General features: G+C 44.3%; 1 protein-coding gene across 2 annotated transcripts in view; it reads left to right on the top strand.

Moving 5' to 3' along the window:
- Nucleotides 1-18,240, top strand: part of RYK (receptor like tyrosine kinase) — a 46,320-nt gene extending 28,080 nt beyond the window's left edge. For both annotated transcript variants that reach the window (XM_005529590.3, XM_088061273.1), the window contains exons 10-15: nucleotides 8,201-8,270; nucleotides 9,742-9,874; nucleotides 10,657-10,766; nucleotides 12,675-12,834; nucleotides 16,192-16,328; nucleotides 17,207-18,240. In XM_005529590.3, the coding sequence (XP_005529647.3) occupies nucleotides 8,201-8,270; nucleotides 9,742-9,874; nucleotides 10,657-10,766; nucleotides 12,675-12,834; nucleotides 16,192-16,328; nucleotides 17,207-17,318 (722 nt within the window). In that variant the 3' untranslated portion in view covers nucleotides 17,319-18,240. The remainder of the gene's footprint in view (nucleotides 1-8,200; nucleotides 8,271-9,741; nucleotides 9,875-10,656; nucleotides 10,767-12,674; nucleotides 12,835-16,191; nucleotides 16,329-17,206) is intronic.
- Nucleotides 18,241-18,451: the final 211 nt, after the last annotated feature.

Raw genomic sequence — 18,451 nt, 5'->3', positions numbered from 1 at the left:
TTTCTCTGAACATTGTACTTGTTCCCCTTCTGAAGTGATCTGCTCTTAAAGGAGTCAGTAATACATGAAAACCAAGGACCTGCCTGAGAGGTGGAAGAGACCATCCAGAGAGTTTCCTGGGATATTCTGTATTCCCTGTTGTCTCAAGCTGGAGCAGATTAGGTCAGACTCTCAAAAAGCAAGTTTGAACCTGATTAAGCAATATCAGTGCAGGGGTTGAATAGTTTGGAGTGTGCTTGTTCAGCATGATCTGACTGGTTTCTCATCTGCTGCACAATTTGGGGTCTTTCATTTGAACACTTGAAGTTATTGAAGTACTTTTGAAGTGATTTGTTCTGTAGCTCTTAAATTGATGGGAAAAAATTGATAAAAAGTTGGAGATGCTTCTCTTGAAGTCTCAACACCACATCTCTTACAAAGACAGGCTGAAGGAGGATTCATCCCTGGGTTTCACTCCAGATCCTTAAAGGAGTTTTTTCTTTAATGGAACTTCAGTTCACTACAGAGAGAAAGTTGTAACATACCCATGGCAGTGACAGAGTTTTTACATGCATGTTCATGAAATAGATGAGTTTTTAAGTTTTTTTTAATGCTGTATCATCTGTGTCTGGGTACCTGAGCCTTCTGATATGTGCAGTGCCTCGTGCCAGAGCTTAAAAGGAAAATGGATCTCTCTTGGCGTTCAGGAAACTCTAATAACTTCAGACTACAACGATCCCATGTTCTGGGGAAAAGCTGTGACTTGTTCAGACTGTCCTACATCCTTCATGTTGGCCATACAGTTGTGTTGTCTGCACTTTATACTTCCACTCTGTTCATTTGCTAGGCAAGGTGCTCAACGTCATAGTTACTTTCACACTTAGACATTTCAGTGGAAAATTTGCCTTCATTCTGTCTTCAAACAGACACTGATGAAGATTGAGGATGTGTGTCATTGCCAGCAAGAACAAGGATATGTTATCTAGAATATTTGGGATTTTGGAATCTTTGGATCAACACAACCTGACTAAGTTCTTAGTTAGAAAGATGAGACTTTGCTGGCATTTGCTTTCTTTGATGTGTTTTTTGTTTTACAGAAAAATTCTGTTATGAGGGTGTAATGCTTCACTTTCCAATCAGCAGTTTCCAATCCCTCTCAGTTTTGGAAGTGTCTCTGATGGCATGTTTCTCCAAGCAGGCGTTTAATCTCTTACCAGGGTTTAATAGATCCCTTCAGCCTTTCTGGGGAATCTTAAATCATTAAAAAAAACACACAAGTTTCACCTTTGATTTAAAGAACACATTGTTTAATGGTGCTTTTCCTGTGAAGGAGAAAATGCTTAGCAAAACAAATGGAATTGTATTATTCCAGGAACATATGAAGTGAGGGTGAGCTGTGCAGAGCCCTGACTCATTTAGGATGTTCTGGCCAAGGTACACTTTTGGTAAAAACAACCCAGTGTGCTGTTCAAGATAACCCGGCTGCTCCCATTTCATGTTCTAACCACTTAACATTTTTCTGATGTACAAGGAAGGAGTGTTTGGAAACAAACCACCCATGGAAAGCACTGGAAAAAAAAGTCAGTGTTGACAAAGGTCAGCTCTTTAAACTATATTGTTTTACCAACTTTTAACAAAGCTTTGAGTTCTGTCATCTTAGGTAACTAAAAGACTTACAGCATTCTTGGCTATCTCTGACATTTTACAGTTTAGATTTTTTTTAAATTTATTGCTGGTCTAGTTAGGAGGAGATGCCCCATCCCTGGAAGTGTTCAGGCCAGGCTGGACAGGGCTTGGAACATTGTGGTCTAGTGTGAGGTGTCCCTGCCCGTGGCAGGAGGTGGAGTGAGATGAGCTTTAAGGTCCCTTCCAACCCAAACCATTGCAAGATTGGTGACCCTGTAGAACTTCATGCAGTTGAGAAGTGTACGAATAGAAATCCTGAGAAATCAGGCTGTGCCAAACACGAAAAAGCAGTGGGCACATTTAGGGGATTTGTCACAGAGCTGCTTGTCCACACTTAACCAAGGTGAAGGTTTCTTGTTCACACTAAACAGATACCAGAACTTGGAGCATCCATAGTTGTTCTCAAGCAGTCATCTTTAAATTGATGAAATTTGCTATTCTGGGCAGTTCATTCTTAAAAGCGCAGCCTTGTGAAAATAGTTCTGAGTTTAAGTTCATACTTTAAACATACAGTATTTGAACTAATTGTTCAAAAGTATTTAACCTTCCAAAATCAGAGTGCAGGATCCTGTTTCTGAAGAATATAGTTTATGCCAAAAAAACAAATCAAGAGTTACTGCTCATCTGAGCTAAATTCTTGAGTGTCTTTATAAAGGATGATACTTGAATTTAAAGAAATCAGGATAAGTAGCAGATTTCTCAATATCACCCTGAAAATGCACTCGATTTGTCATTTAATCCTAGATCTTTAAGAGAATACCCTGAGACACCTAAAGCAGTAAATTATGCTTCAGAAAATACTGAGGGGATGATTTCCAAAATACTGTACTACATCATTTAAAGATATTCACCTGCAGGACACTTCAATTTACATACAGTTAAAATCTCTGCTTGTACATTAGTTTAATTATGTTCTGCCCCTTGACCTTTGGACCATGACATCTGTCATGTCTCTCTTTCCCAGTTTCACTTTGCATTTACTTAACACTTCTAGGTTCATTTTGAGTTAAATGGATTGTTGACCAAAGAGCCTTTTACTTTCTCCTCTTTGCTGCTGCTTCTTGGATTCTGGTGTTACTGTTACACGGGGAACTAAGACTGTCCCCAAATCCTGCTTTTCTCTGCCCTTTTCTGTGGTTTAAAACTGCATGTGCATTTGTAATGTAGGAAAATCAGAATAACATTCCCTATTTTAGCAGTGTCATGTTGACTCAATCCCAGGATTTATTTAAATGAGGCTTGATTTTGTCAGTGTGAGCTGGCTTGCTTTGCAAAATAAACTCATGTGGTTGATACTTGATGCCTGGATACCAGGACTGGAAGAGAAATCCTGCTCTCTGGAAATGTTACCAGGACTAAGTGCGGTGTCCCATGCTGTAACCTCCTCCTGCTGTGGTTTGGTGTGCATGTCTTAACCTTTACAGGAGAGTGGAATTCTGTAGGATGCAGGGCTGCCTTGGAAAGCAGGGGGATGTTGATTTATGGAAGTGATGACCTGAACACCTCCTGCAGCGCCAAGCTGCAAACAGGAGCGCAGTGTGCTGTGCTCAGTCCATGGCAGGAGGAATCATCGGATGCTCCATTGGCTCCACTTGGCCCTGTCTGACTCCTGGGGCCTTGAAATTTTAAAGCTGAAATATTTTTTATATGCTTTCTGCCTATGAAAGAGCAGGTTGGATCATGACTTCTTGCATTCCTTTAGCATCCTTCTAGTGAAGGAAAGTTGTGAAAGTTACCTGCTAGGAGCATTAAAAAATGTCCTGTGCAACAGATGTGAGCACGGGCATTGAATTTCTTCCAAAGACTCGTGTAGAAGAGTTAAAGCAATACTCAGGCATGCATTCTCTTTGAACTGGGGTGGAATTCTGCCTTGGGAGCAGTTTTACCTAATTAATTGCCATGCAGAAGCAGCAGTAATTAACAAGGATTTGTTGATACTTGGGAGCATTTATCACCTGGAGCTGCTCTAGCCCTGCACTCTCAGTTCCTGTGGCCACACTCTGTGACCACTGTGCCTGCCTCTGTGCCTGTCACCCTTAAATAACTAGAGCCTGTGTGCTTTGTCAGAGGATATTTAGCAAAGTTCACAAGGCTGAAAAATTATAAAGGTAATAAAAGGCTGTGAAAAAAAGCAGGTATGTAGGAAGTGGGCTGTGTGTGATGTGGGGGAGTATTACCTTGCAGTATGAAACAGGAGGAAGTTCATAGGGGAACAAGCCATTACAAATAGTCCAAAGATGAGAAAAGCTGCAGGTAAAACATCTTAAATATTGCTGTTGGAAACATTCATCAGAAGCCTTGGAGCTCCTGGCTGTAGCATTTGCAGAGCTGCTTCTGACAGCAGTGCTGAGAGAATCTACTGTTACTACTTGTAGCAGGCTGTGAGAGGGTTAAAATATGACGCAGTTCAGTTTTGAAACCTGTGGTTACATGGATTTTCAGGTTCTGCTTTGTCTTCTGAAGAAACAGATTTCAGTGACCATTCTACAGTCAGAAGTCTTTTAAATTGTAATGCTGCCTGAGAGGGGATTGTGGTGAGGTGGGTGTCAGTCTGTTCTCCCAGGGAACAACAGACAGGACAAGAAGGAATTGCCTCAAGTTTGCCCCAGGGGAAGTTTTGGGTGGATATTAGGGAAAAATTCTTCCCAGAAAGGGCTGTTGAGCCCTGGCACAGCTGCCCAGGGCAATGGTGGAGTCCCCATCCCTGGAGGGATTTCACAGATGTGTGCATGTGGCACTTGGGGACAAGGCTTTGGCAGCACTGGGGAAATGACTGGACTTGATGATCTTGGAGGGCTTTTCCAGCCTAAAGAATTCTGTGATCTACTTAAGCTGTGCTTTGCTATTTTGAGGTTCTGGGAGGTCTGACTTAAAAAGTGACTCATAAAAGCGTGCAGCTCATCCAGGTAATTGCCACTTTTTATCCCTGCTACGTCCTTTGGGGTGTGGAGTGACTTTTCCCGGTGAAGCAGAGCCTGGTGCCCTGCAGCTGATGAGTACCTGGTCTCAGAGCAGGTAATTTCCTTCAATTTAGTGTCATCACAGAACTTCCCCAAGATATTTTCACTTGATGATTCATTTGATCAATGAATGGTAACATACAAAGATTTTTAAATAAATTTTTACAGCTGGATTTTAAGAAGTCAGTAAAAATGGAATAGGTGTTTTTTCTCCCCATGAACCAGGCAGGGCCCCAGCACATCCCAGCACACAGAGATCAGCCTCTTCTGTAAAATCAGCAGTTTCAGGACCCCCATTGTGCCTGGCTGCATACAAATCCTATGATATCAGGAGATAAACCTGCAGCTCCATCAGAGCTTGGAATCCTGCCTTGTTCTTGCCCTGGGCCTCAGGGCAGGCTTTCACAGCCAGACTTTTGGGTAAAACTAGGGCTTGGAGAGCATCTTGCTTTCTGGACTGCATTTACATCTATCTCAGTCTTGGTTTTAAGCACCTTCTAAAAGTTGGACCTTTTTGGTCCTAACTGAGCATCTGGAATATTACTGGGTGTTAAATATTCTTCTGAACTTACCTGAAGTTGCTGCTTTTTGGTTTCTCAGTTGTTGGTGCATGATCACCTTATGGAAACCTGGCTGCTCCTCATGACTGTCCAGCTGCAACTCCATTCATGGCTGAGCACTGACATGTTCTTAATCACAAATAATGGTACTACCTCAGTTTAGCTTTTTGCAGGGCTTTGAGGAAGTTTTATAATGAGCTGTTGTTGCCTTGCCCTGGAGCATTCAACTTAAATCAACAGGCTGTTCCTGGTGCCCAGATTTAATAAATGGGAGACTGTGACCTCCTCAGTTGTGTCTCCAAGTAGCTGTTGCAATGTCAGAGGTTTCTGGCTCTGTGGGAGGCTCTCTCCCCTCTGTAGCTGTGTGGCTGTGCTCCTATCCGACATTTTCACAGATTCAGGGCAGACAAAAGGAGCCGCAAAAGCCCGTGGGCATCCCCTGGGTTTGACAGGATCCTTCCCTTGTTTTGTTTGATTGACTGCACAGACAGCTCTGAGAAGAAAACAAAGTGTATGTGCTTAAGTGTAGCACTCAGGGATTGACACAGTTTGGGGAATTTGGGGTTATACATTGGCCCAGGCAGGAAGATGAAATCTGTAGGATTCATCTCAGTATGTCCTTGGAAAAACATCTCTGGGATTGCTCTGACACTCACTGGCTTGGCTCTGGGGCTCTGTTTCTCTTATCCAGACTAGAAATGGTGGGTTTGCTGGATTGGTTTTAAGGATTTTCAGTACAGGATGGTCAGATTCACTAGGCCCTCACAACATAAAGTGTAATATTGCCAAGATCACCTTTGTCCTGGTCTCTGAAGAATGTGTGTATTGGTTGCTCAAAAGTGGTTATAGTCTACTAAATGTGACAGAGTTTGTTTAATTGAACTTTTTACTTTGTAACTGATGAAAATGGCCTTAAAAGGCCTGATTGCAGTGGGGACTGTTGGAGTAGCAGTATTTTGGTGTTATTTTCCTCTTTTTGACAAGAATCACTCCGAAAAGTGGTGATTAATACTGTTTTGAATTACATCTAGTACAAACTCACAATAATCAAATTGTGTGGTGGTTCTAAATTGGCACTGGTCTCAACTAGGGGAGGATTAGCCTCGAACACTATTGTTTGTTCTGAGTCTGTTGAATTTGTTGGTGTTGGGTAAGCTTTTTTCCATGCAGAAAACAAGGAAATAATATTGATAAGCAAATACAATATGGATGGTGGGACTGTTTCACAAGATAAGATTTCAGTTTCCGTATATACTTGCCTGGGAGTCAATCATCCTTTTGGGTGCTCAACCACTGTAACGTGGGGAGAAAACAACAGAACGTCACAGTGACCTGCTGGAAAAGGAAAGGCATCGGCAGAAGAGTCACCATGAGATGAGTGGGTGCATTGTCCAAACCAGCCTGACTTGTTCTGTAGATTTTAAATCCACTCTTAAACAGTCTCTGATTTAAAGCTTCAAATTATTGCTTGGTGGCTCTTATAATTAAAAGCAAACCAGTTCAGCAAGCGCAGGGCCAGAGAGTGTGTGAGGAGTTAATCAGCTTAAACTCACACCCAGGAATCTCTTTCTTCCCTTCGTCATTTGCTGGGTGAAGATATTGAGGTCTTTGGGCCCTGTAATTACTGTTTTTACACCTGAAACTCTCTACAGCTAACCTACTCGTCTGACTTCTCAGAATCTGCATTTCCACCTCCATTTTTAATACTGGCTTTTAGAATCTTTTTTTCTAGGCTGAGCCCCTTTCCCAGTTTCCTCAGCCTCTCCTGGTGCTCCAGCCCCTTTCCCAGCTCCATTCCCTTCCCTGGAGAAGCTCCAGCCCCTTGATTTCCTTGTAGTGATGGGCCCAAAAGCACTGGCTGATGCATCCCATAATATACCAAAGCCATAATTGTCACTAATTTAGTGGCACCTCTGAGCTTCTTCAGAGTGCTCCCATCACTCTTCACTCAGCCAGAGTCACGATTTCTTTTGCAGGGCTCAGGCTCAGTTAGGAGAGGATGTCAGGGCTGCACAGGGAGCAGGATCAGACCTTGGAGGAGGGAGAAGAACAGATGATTTCTTGCCTGTTCTTCCTCCCAGGGCAGTAAAACCTTGGCTTGACTCATCCACAACATGTAAATTCCCCTTAGTGCAGCAAGGAGAGCTCCTTGGGCTGTGCTAGGCTCTCCTGTGCCAGCTCCCTGCCAGAACTAGTCTCAGCACGAGGGAGACACGGAAAATGCTCCCAGGTGTGAGGAGGGTGGGATTGGGAGAGCTCTCGTTAACGTATCCTTAAGCTTCCCTGGAGGTTCTTGCCACTAAAGGGGGAAAAGAACCCCAAATTCACAAATAGTGGTGGGAAAGGGGTTGCAGGCACCACTTGTGCTTCTTCCCAGTGGATGCTCTGATTGCTGTGGGTTACTGGAGTTGCCACAGGTGCCTGAATTTTATCTGTCAGCAGTGGTTTTATTTATTTATTCATTTTTAAAGGTGGGGTAGAGAACAGCAGACAGTTCTAAAGTTACCAAGAGTCAAGTGTGTCAAGCAGAGAGCAAGGAAATAAGTAAATCTAGACATAAACAGCCTCCCGCCATGTGGCAGTAAACACAACTGTACCTGGAGCGGTAACTCAGCAGTAAAGCAGTGTCCTTAAAGCACATTTGTGCTTGGGAAGCACTTGGCACATCCCACTGCTTCCACGGGCACTGGTCCTGTGCAGGATGAGACCACACTGCCCAGTGCAGCCAGCTTGTGCCTGCCCAGAAGCTGTCAGGAAGTGCAGAAGCACAGCCTGTCAGCACCTGGAATGTGCTTGATTTCCTTTCTGAGCTTCACCCCACTCCTTTAAGCAGAAATGAGCCTCAGAACTTGGCCTTGAACTTCGGGGCTTTTTGTAAAGTGCCATTTTAAGAAAGGAGGCAAACAAGTTCTGTTCATGCTCAAATGACCTCAAGTGACTTGCAAATCTGGACTGAATTTTAATTAATATGTTGATTTGTTTCCAAAGTTTATCTGTGGTTCCTTTTTCCCTCAGATCAAGCCTCAGAGGTGCAGGTGACAATGATGCTGACGGAAAGCTGTAAACTCAGAGGGCTTCACCACAGGTAGGGCAGGCAGGGCTGGTGACAAATCCATGTCACTGTGAGGTGAAAGTACCTGGGCTAAAGCTCCCTGGACAGAGGGAGCTCTTTGTTGGGAATTCAGCAACACTTGTGTAGAATCATGGAATGCCAGGTTGGTTTGGGTGGGAAGGAACCTTAAAGCTCATCGCTGCCCTGGGCAGGGACACCTTCCACTAGCCCAGGTTGCTCCAAGCCCCATCCAACCCTTGGACACTTCCAGGGATGGAGCAGCCACAGCTTCTTTGGACAACCTGTGCCAGGGCCTCCCCACCCTCACAGGGAAGAATTTCTTCCCAAGATCCCATCTATCCCTATCTGGCAGGTGGAAGCCATTCCCCCTTGTGCTGTCACTCCATCCCTTGTCCCAAGTCCCTCTCCAGCTCTCCTGGAGCCCCTTTAGGCATTGGAAAGGGCTCTGAGGTCTCCCTGAATCCTTCTCCAGGCTGGACGTTCCCCACTCTTCCAGCTTTATATAATACAGGCCTTGCCTAAAATACAGGAGTAGCAGTTTGTTGGTGAAAGATACCTAAAATAGAAACAAAATCAACCTGCCCTGCTCTTATCATTCCAAATGAGCTGTTCTCCTCCCATTTATAAGTCAAACTTCTAAAAAACAGTCAAAAAAACTTTTCTTCCCTACACTGCCCATAAAGCTGGGACCTTCATGGGTCTTAAGAGCTCATGGATGTGACACCTGGCTGTGAGAAATTTTCAGGAAGGAGTAAGAAAATTCAAAATTAAAAACAATTGTAAGTAATTGGTGACTTCTACTAATGGTTTTCAGTGGAAAATACAGGTATTTAAAATAATGATTAATGGAAATTGAAACTGTATCCAGTATGATTTGAGTTTCTATGAATTTGCATATTGATATATGCAAATACTGTAGATTATATTTCTTCTGAGGAAGATGTGCAGAGATGCAGCAGCGTGAGGGTTGCCTGAGCCACAAAAGGCTTGGAAAGGCCCTTAAAGTGGTTGATTCAGAATTAAAATTTTCTGTTCTGTCACTTTGCAGCAGATCTAACATGATGTTCTGACTTTTTTTTTGTTAAACTGCTGTGATGGAAGTATATGTTTTATATCTGTAGTTGATTTAGAATGTAGTTAATATAGTTATTTTAAAATTTTATCCTAAATCTCCCAGATTAGGATATAGCACTTCTGTGTACAAACGGTAACCTGCATTCACAACAGTTTGTCAGCCCTCTTGGACCAAGTGAAAACATTTGGAGAGGGTTCTTCATGATGAGAAAGTAGTCAAATATTTAATTTATTAAAAGAAGTAGTGTCTAGGGCTTGAGTTATTTGGAGATGATGTGCTGTGCAATTCCTAATACAAGATTAAATGCTTTTCTTCCATGTTGAATTAATTTTATTGCTGTATTTAGGAATCAAAAGTACTTTTATCAAATTTTAGTTCCATAACATTAGGAATTTGTCTGTCTTCCAGGAATCTGCTGCCTATCACTCATGTCTGTATAGAGGAGGGAGAGAAACCAATGGTGCTGCTGCCCTACATGAACTGGGGGAACCTTAAGCTCTTCCTGCGACAGTGCAAATTGGTGGAGGCCAACAATCCTCAGGTACACTCGGGCATGTGGGACTCTGTGCCCATTAAACCTCCATTTGCTCTGGCACCTGACTTTGTGCCACCAGAGGAGTGGCTGTGGCACTCTCCTGTTCAGTGTGATGGCAGGAGAACTGCAGAGGTGGCTCCCCAGTGAGTGATTCCCACCAGGAAAGCATTCCTGGCTGTTTATCCTGGGTGTTCAGAGGGCAGGAAGCTGAGTCACCTCTCATTAGGGTAGAAACTCAATCAATGCATCCTAAAATATATCAACAAATAGGGAAAATTGTGGATTAAGTTAAGGGAAATAGTGTATGAAGAAATTTCATATTTACTGACACTACTTTTGGTATCCCAAGCTATAAATACGTGCAAGTTTTTCATTATGATGGAACTGCAAAGTTGCAGAAGGAGCTGAAGGAACAGCCTTTGATACTGGTTTTGGAGAGCAACAAGGATTTTGACTGTGCTGCTGCTGCCTGGAAATTAGCTGGTTTCCAGGGAAACAAAGTGAAAAAGGTGTGGGAAGAGGGGTAAAATGGACCATTTTTGCCTATGTCCACTTCCAGTCAAAGGAAAAGTAGGTACAAAGAGTGAGGTACTTGAAAGATAGAAGTATTTTCCCTCAGCACGTCAAAAAAATAAGTTAAAATTTAGAGTAAGGCACCATCATGAGTGTCAATAGGTGGTTGTGTCTGTGAGGACTGGAAGGGGAGGGGGCACTGGAACACAGCAGTCCCAATAACCCTGCAGGTACTGGGCTGAAGGGGCTGATGGTGCTGCTCTGGGCTCTTGCAGGCGATTTCCCAGCAGGATCTAGTACATATGGCCATCCAGATCGCCTGTGGGATGAGCTACCTGGCCAGACGGGAGGTCATCCACAAAGACCTGGCTGCAAGGAACTGTGTGTAAGTACTGACCCCTCTGCAGCTGCAGCTCCCTGCACTCAGCCTGAGCTCTCCTGCAACATGTGGGTTTGGGGTCACTGGTGTAGACAGTGGTTTTCCTTCAAAGCAAAGGGAGCCAGGAATCGTGTTTCCAAAGGACGCAGAACATCCTCTCTGTAAGTGCTTCAGCTGCGTTTGTCTATCACTTTTTCAAAGGCTTGAAAAGAATTAAAGCTTCCCTTCAACTTTAATAAAAACTTGGAATATCTTTGACAGATTATCAATGGATAGGTTTTTTTTTAAAAGTTGGTTTTCTTCGTTTTTTTCTTCTTAAAAACTGAGTTAAAGACTTTGTTCATTGGTAGATTTCTTAGTTGCCAGTGATGGATAGATACATATGTGCTCTGGAATGGTAGGAATGCCAGAGAGGGGTTTGAGACCATCTTCAGGCTGGAATACACTCCAAAATGTAGAGATGGAGGTGTTTGGTGGGTTTCTGGGAACTCAATCACTCAGTGACCACCACCTCTGTTCTTGTGCCCTGTAAGGATGCGCAGTGTGACAGGGTTCCTGACAGATTCTGTTCCTAATTTCTGTTGCTTTTCCTCACTGGTGAGCACACTGAGGAGGAAGTGGGACTACAGGAGACAGAAATCACCTGGAGCTTTATATCTGGAAAGAGAAAGAGGTGCCAGTAGTCAAGGTCCCCTGGAGGACCACCTGCCCCTATTTGTTCCCCAGGTTTGCTCTGGGTGGTGAAAGGCTAGGAAGTGCATCAGACCCGTGTCCTAATTTTGGGAAGGGAGCCAGGATTCCAGTGATCTTGGCAGGTTTAAGGGAGGAAATGCTTTTAGTCTCACGTGCCCATGGCACAGCCAGGTCCACTTACAGTGGACATGAGGATTACACAAGTCAGGGCTATAATCACTGAGGAATTGCCCTTTGTACTGAATTTGTTTTCAAATGGGTCTTCTAGGAATTTCTCTGAATTCTTAGAAATTACTAGATAGGAAATTGCCTGGTCTGTAAATTTTGAGGATAATGAAGTGGCCTGAAAGTGTATAGAAATAAAATAAATTAAAAGGTATTTGAGATAGTAAAGAGGGGGAAGCACAGACATAGAGCATTTATATTTCATTTTTCTCATCAAAATAAAGAAATAATTGGCAAGATGAAAAGACAACAAAAACCAATTTGTTACAACACCCCCAACCCAAAGTTCCTTCTGTATTTTTGTCATACAATGTTGAAGCCAGTATCTTTGCCATATTCTGAAGTCAGCTGTTTATGAGAACATTGAACTTTGTTACACACAGTTTTAAGTTCAAAGAGTTTGAATCACATCCCAGAGGGGGAAAATTCTCAGTACTACTTTGAGTCACCTTTTCTCAATTAAAATAAGTTCCCTTAGTACCCTATTTCTGACAAGCATCAGCATCTCTTGTGGAGGGAGTAAACAGTTTTTCAGCAGATGCTTTGATTGGAGACATGCTTTTGGACCACAGAGTACTGGTTGCTTAAAGATATTACTGGTTCTTGCTTTGCTTAGATCTTTGCCTTATTACCACACAGGTACTAGAGCTACAAGATGTTTAATTGCTCTGATAGGGGATCTCCTATAGAGCAGGAGTAACTTGAGGTTACTTGTTTGCTTTAACAGTATTTTTTTGCACTTGTAAATGTTTAGTTTTATTTAATCAAGCCTGCTGATTTTCTAGTGCTTATCAGTTGGCACAGAATAAATTGGTGCTGTGATAATATTTGCTAATCACGGAGTGTGTCTTGATGCAGGAGTGCCAGTGCTTGAGGTGGGGATTAGCAGTCCCCAGTTAGATAGATGCTGAGTGTGTGCCTTAGGGCTGAGCAGAGCTGTTTGCTGCGGGGCTGTGCTGCTGCAGTCGCTGAGCGCTGCTGTTCTCTGTGCCCCAGCATCGACGACGCGCTGCAGGTGAAGATCACGGACAACGCGCTGTCCCGGGACCTGTTCCCCATGGACTACCACTGCCTGGGGGACAACGAGAACAGACCAGTCCGCTGGATGGCTCTGGAAAGCCTGGTGAACAATGAATTTTCCAGTGCTAGTGATGTGGTGAGGCTTTTTTCCCTCCCTCTTACACTTTGGAAATGTGTTTTGTTGACATTTTTCTCTTTTTTCAGCTGTTGGAGAATCCCAGAATCCTAGAATGGTTTGAGTTGGGAGAAACCTTAAAACCCATTTAATTCCACCCCCTGCCATGGGACTAGGACATGTTCCACTGTCCCAGGTTGCACCAAGCCCTGTACAGCCTGACTGGAACACTTCCAGGGATGGGGAAACCACAGCTGCTTCTGGGCAACTGTGCCAGGACATCACCGCCCTCATAGGGAAGAATTTCTCCCCAGTATTCCATCTAATGCTGCCCTTTGGCAATGGGAAGCCATTCCCCCTTATCCTATCCTTCCATCCCTGGTCCGTAACCCCTCTCCAGCTCTCCTGGAGCCCCTTTAGGCACTTGAAAGTGGTGTGATGTCTCCCTGGACCTTCTCTTCTCCAGGTGAACACCCCCAGTTCTCCCAGCCTGGCTCCAAAGCAGAGGTGCTCCAGCCCTTGGAGCATTTCTGTGGCTTCCTCTGGACTTGCTCCAGCACCTCCAGCATCTTTCTGATGTTTATGACCCCAGAGCTGAAGGCGGGGGATCATGGCACTGAATAGGTACCAGTGGCTTGTTTAGAGCAGCATCCCTACTCCCACTCCTGCATCAACTGCTTGTGACAGATGGTTCAGGGGTCAATCAGGCCCTTTGTCATAGCAAAAGTGCCCCCGTTCCCTTGAGAACGCTGCCAGGGAACACAGTCAAATCCAGAGAGCTGCACTGGGACTGGTCTGCTTTTTGTAAAGTATCCCAAGTTGGAAGGGACCCACAAGGATCATCCAGTCTAACTCCTGGCCCTGCACAGACACCCCAACAATCTCACTCTGTCCCTGGTGGCATTGTCCAAATGCTCCTGGAGCTCTGGCAGCCTCGGGGCTGTGCCCATTTTCTGGGTATCCTGTTCAGTGTCCCACCACCCTCTGCTCACTCTCTGCTCTCTCTGCTCAGCAGCGATCTGGTCAGGCACAGCTTCCCTTCATAAACCCACACTGCCTGTTCCCAGACACCCCTGTGCTTCATACACATGGGAGTGAGTTCCAGGATAATGAGCTCCCTAACACTCACAGGAGCTGGTGTTTGACTGTGTGGCCCATAGTCCCCTGAATCCCAGCTCTTCCAGAGAATGCCTTCATTCCAGTGGTCAGGAACCTCTCCCAGTTCAGAGATAAGAGCAGTATTGCAGCGACCTCAGCCTGTTCCTTTGATGCCCTCAGATGCATCCCATCTAGGATGGTGTTCTGGTGCCAGTTTGGGAAACTTTAGGGATGTTCTGGTTGGTTTTTTTTCCACCATGGTCTCTGTACCAGTGCTGCAGCCATTTAAACAACAAGAAAAGGAAGGAAGGGATGGTGCCAGTTGTATTCCACACGTGTATTCATTGCAAAACACATGGGAATTTGTGTTACACCAAGCTTCAAGACAGAAGAGGAAACGGAAGTTGCCTGTAAAAGCATGTTTTTAGAGAGCTAAATGAACTCAGTCAAATGGTGGGTTTTGTTTTTATTTTTACTTTTTTAAAAAAATCTGGAATGTGATTTGCTGTTTGTGAGGACTGGGAAATCCAAGCTTATGTAACAGTGGCAGTGGGATGTGGAATTTTATTAGGATGAGTAAATCTCAGTATTGTAACCATTTTTGAAAACTCCAGTGCAATTCAGCATCTCTTCCAACCCATTTTAATCCAGAAGTCCTTTTTTCATTGCTTAGGGATAAATGCCACCCACCTTTTAACACACAGTTCTAACTGCAGACATGTGGCCATCTGAGTTCTGTGGAGTTCAAAAGTGAGTTTTTCTGGGTGTAGGAAACACCATGTGCCCTAAATATCAGTTTTACATCTACCTGGACTCCTTTCACAAAAAGCTGATGTCAGATGTTTTTCTGGGTTTGGTAGGAACAAACCCAGTGATCCGTTGCATGTAATAGGGAACGGGTGATGAAGTGTGGTACAAACAGCATCTGTGTCTGCCGAGATGCCATGGGATCTGTTCCAGGCTTGCTTTTTTGGATTACTTTCTTTCAAATTTGTTTGCTGGCTTGAAACTTTCCCAATGATGTGTTGCTCCCCTGCCAACAGCTCTATCGGTCAGCCAGAGTGTAGGAAAACAAACCATGATTCCTGCTGAATCTTAATTCCATGGTTTTCCTGCTGTTGGACATGAAGCTCTGCATCTCTTTGTGCCATTTTTATGAAGCTACCTATGGAATTAGAACAGCTGTATTTCCAGAGTGGTTTTGCTTGAATCACTCTCTATCTCATCTTCATGACTACCCCTTGTCCTTCAGCACTCTTCTCCATTACAGGTTATTTACATCTGTGCTCTTGCCCTTCTCTACCCTTCCCACCTGAAAAAATCCCTTCCCCCTAAGGCTTGGATCAAGGTAGTGGTGGGATTCCTCTAGATTAAAACAGGAATTGTGTGAGCCTTGCAGGACTCTGCCCCTTTTTAATGAATGATGATGTGTAACTTGAGTAGTGAGTCACTAGCGTGCAGTATCAGCCCCATCTCTGTTTGGTCTCCTGGATCTCTGGATAACAGATAATAAATCATTTTCCTTGTGTTCGGTTTGTGTGTGGATTAATTGAGGAATTTTTAATCACTTTAAGCTCCTTCTGGCAAGGGTTGCTGGCTGAATGTATTGAATGCTGATCCAGGTGTCAGGTTTACTGAGATGAAATCTCTTTTTTTTCCTGAGTCCTATTCCTGAGCATACTCTCCAAATATACAGATTATTTGGAATCAAACAATTGTAATTTCATTCAGTTTGCTTTTCTGATCCTCAGACTTTTTTGAGGACTTTTGAGGAAGTAAAATGTAAAAAAATAAGTAACAGTTTTATACTAAGCAGTTATTCAGTGCTCAGTATTGTTTAGATTTAGGTGTTCTGTAATGTCATGTTTAAAAAGGCTTGATTTTTAGCACTAATATCTTAGTGCAGTAAGATTTTAAGTTCAGTTTGACTTCATAGAATCACAGGTTGGTTTGGGTTGGGAGAGACTTTAAGACTATCTGGATCCTACTCCCTGCCAGGGACAGGGACACTTTCCTCTAACCCAGGTTGCTCCAAGCCCTGTCCAGCCTGACTATGGACACTTCCAGGGATGGGGCAGCCACAGCTTCCCTGGGCAATTTAACACCAGTTCTGTGATTCTTAATTAATCCAGTTCAAGACATGTTGAATTTGGTTATATGGAGCATTTATGTAAAGCTTTCTTACTGTGTGTAATCTTCTTACAGCTGATTTTGTGCCCTGGCTGGAGGAGCTCTGGGGGTTCAGCATGTTGTGTTAATGCCTGCACTGTTCCTTTGCAGTGGGCCTTTGGGGTGACACTGTGGGAGCTGATGACCCTGGGACAGACCCCCTACGTGGACATCGACCCCTTCGAGATGGCAGCTTATTTAAAGGATGGCTATCGAATAGCTCAGCCCATCAACTGCCCCGATGAACTGTGAGTGCCTCTGCTGGTTTGTGTTTGGTGTGTTAAATTGAGAGCCAGGGTTGCCTTTCCCTGCCTGTTTGTTCTGCCTGTCAGACAAACCCTGGGCTAAACATTGCTCATGGAGCAATGCCTCTGGCTCTAGGGTCCACAGCGTCAGAGGGATGTGGAGTGAGTCCAGAGGAGGCCATGGAGATACTCTGATGGCTGGAGCCCTTTCTGCTCTGGAGACAGTCTGGGAGTGCTCAGCCTGGACCAGAGAAAGCTCCAGAGAGACCTTAGAGCCCCTTCCATGGCCTAAACAGGCTCCAAGAGAGCTGGAAAGGGACTTGGGACAAGGGGTGGAGTGACAGGACAAGGGGGAATGGCTTCCCACTGCCAGGGGGCAGGGTTAGGTGGGATATTGGGAAGGAATTCCTCCCTGTGAGGGCAGTGAGGCCCTGGCACAGGTTGCCCAGAGAAGCTGTGGCTGCCCCATCCCTGGAAGTGTTCCAGACCAGGCTGAACAGGGCTTGGAGCAACCTGGGATAGTGGAAGGTGTCCCTGCCCCTGGCAGGGGGTGGGACTGGATAATCTTCAAGGTCCCTTCCAACCCAAACCATTCCATGCTTTTATAGCATTTGAGCAATTTCCAGTGAACTATGTACTGCTCCTTCCTGGATTGCCATAGGTCATACCCTAAATCATGCCAGGACCTCTGGTGACAGCCTCTTTGCTCATCATTCCAGGTGTCCATCCTTGGAAGGAGCTGTTCAGCATTATGAACCATAAGATCCAGGGCTCCTTGTCTCTCTCAGTTTCCCAGTGGCAAATGCTGTTTTGCCTTTCAGGCTGGGGCTGTGGTTGTCTGGCTGACATTCCCTTGTGCTCCATGTGCCTCTCTGTTGCAGGTTTGCTGTGATGGCCTGCTGTTGGGCCCTGGATCCTGAGGAGAGACCCAAGTTTCAGCAGCTGGTGCAATGTCTCACTGAATTTCACGCAGCATTGGGAGCCTACGTTTGAAACAGCAGCAGAAGATGGAATTCCCCACTTGGGAGGAGCCACGGCATCCGTCTGCAGCTCCATGCATCCCTCGGACTCGCACACATGATGTGTATAAAGCAACACTACAGGGAGAAAGCACTTCTTCCAAAACACTGTGCCTTAGAATGCCTTAGTAGTCTCAAGTTTTTTTGTAAGACCTCTTGGTGTTGAATATTTTCTAGATATCACTTTTGCTAAGTTAAATTGAGACCTTTTGGTTTGCCATCAGGATTTGTAAAGTGTAGAGATAGTGAACTGAAACACGAGATTTGGATGGACTTTGCACTCTGACAACAGACACGTGATTTTTTTCAGAAGGGTTTATGGAACTGGTAGAAAAGTGAGGAGAGGGGAAATGAAAAGCCACACTGCAGAAAATTTTCCCTGCTTTTAAAAAAATGTTGAAACTGAATTTTTCTGACCAGCTCTAGTGTTTGTACTTGTATGTATCTGGAATAGCTTTTTAGTATCAACTTCTTCTATTTTGAGACAACAGCACATTGTGGTTGGATCCACACATCTTACCTTTTTAACCCATTCACAAATGTTCTTTGGAAAAGCTGGTCTTCAGGATACAACATCTCCTTTCTAAAGCAATGATGTGAAAGTGATCCCAGTTTACCTCATATAGAGAGTGGTGAAAGTGGGGTAAGAATGGTGCCCCTCCTTTCACAACAAAGGATTTTTGAGATGGTTTTGTGTGCTAACTAAAGGCCTTCAGAGAAGCGCCAGAGCAGCCCCTGGGTGGGAGTCTGTCATCTCAGGCTTCTGCCTCACAGTTTCTCTTCTTCAGAAAGGTACTGGTTGTTTTTTATGGGCTTTTATGGCCTGAAATGGGCTTAAATATATAAATATATATTTGTAAAGACACTTTCAGAGTAAAGAATGTTTTTCTATTACACCTAATGTGAAAGCTTGGTCCCTCACCTTGCCCTGTGTGTGGATTGTGCAGGATGGTGGTGGTTAGGTTTGAGTTGGCAGGAAGGGAAGGTGGATTATGGAACTGCTCCCTGAGACTTCAGGTATTACCCTGCTGTCTTCCTTAACCCAGAGACTCATTCCACCCCGGATTGTTTTGAGTTGAACATTAGAGGGCTAAACGTGTTTTCAGC

This window comes from Pseudopodoces humilis, chromosome 11 (assembly GCF_049639895.1).
Source record: "Pseudopodoces humilis isolate 2021_Gansu_Grassland_sample_001 chromosome 11, ASM4963989v1, whole genome shotgun sequence".
In the NCBI taxonomy this organism is placed as follows: Eukaryota; Metazoa; Chordata; class Aves; order Passeriformes; family Paridae; genus Pseudopodoces; species Pseudopodoces humilis.
The sequence above is the reverse complement of the archived record's forward strand: the minus strand, read 5'-3'. Positions and strand labels throughout refer to the sequence as shown.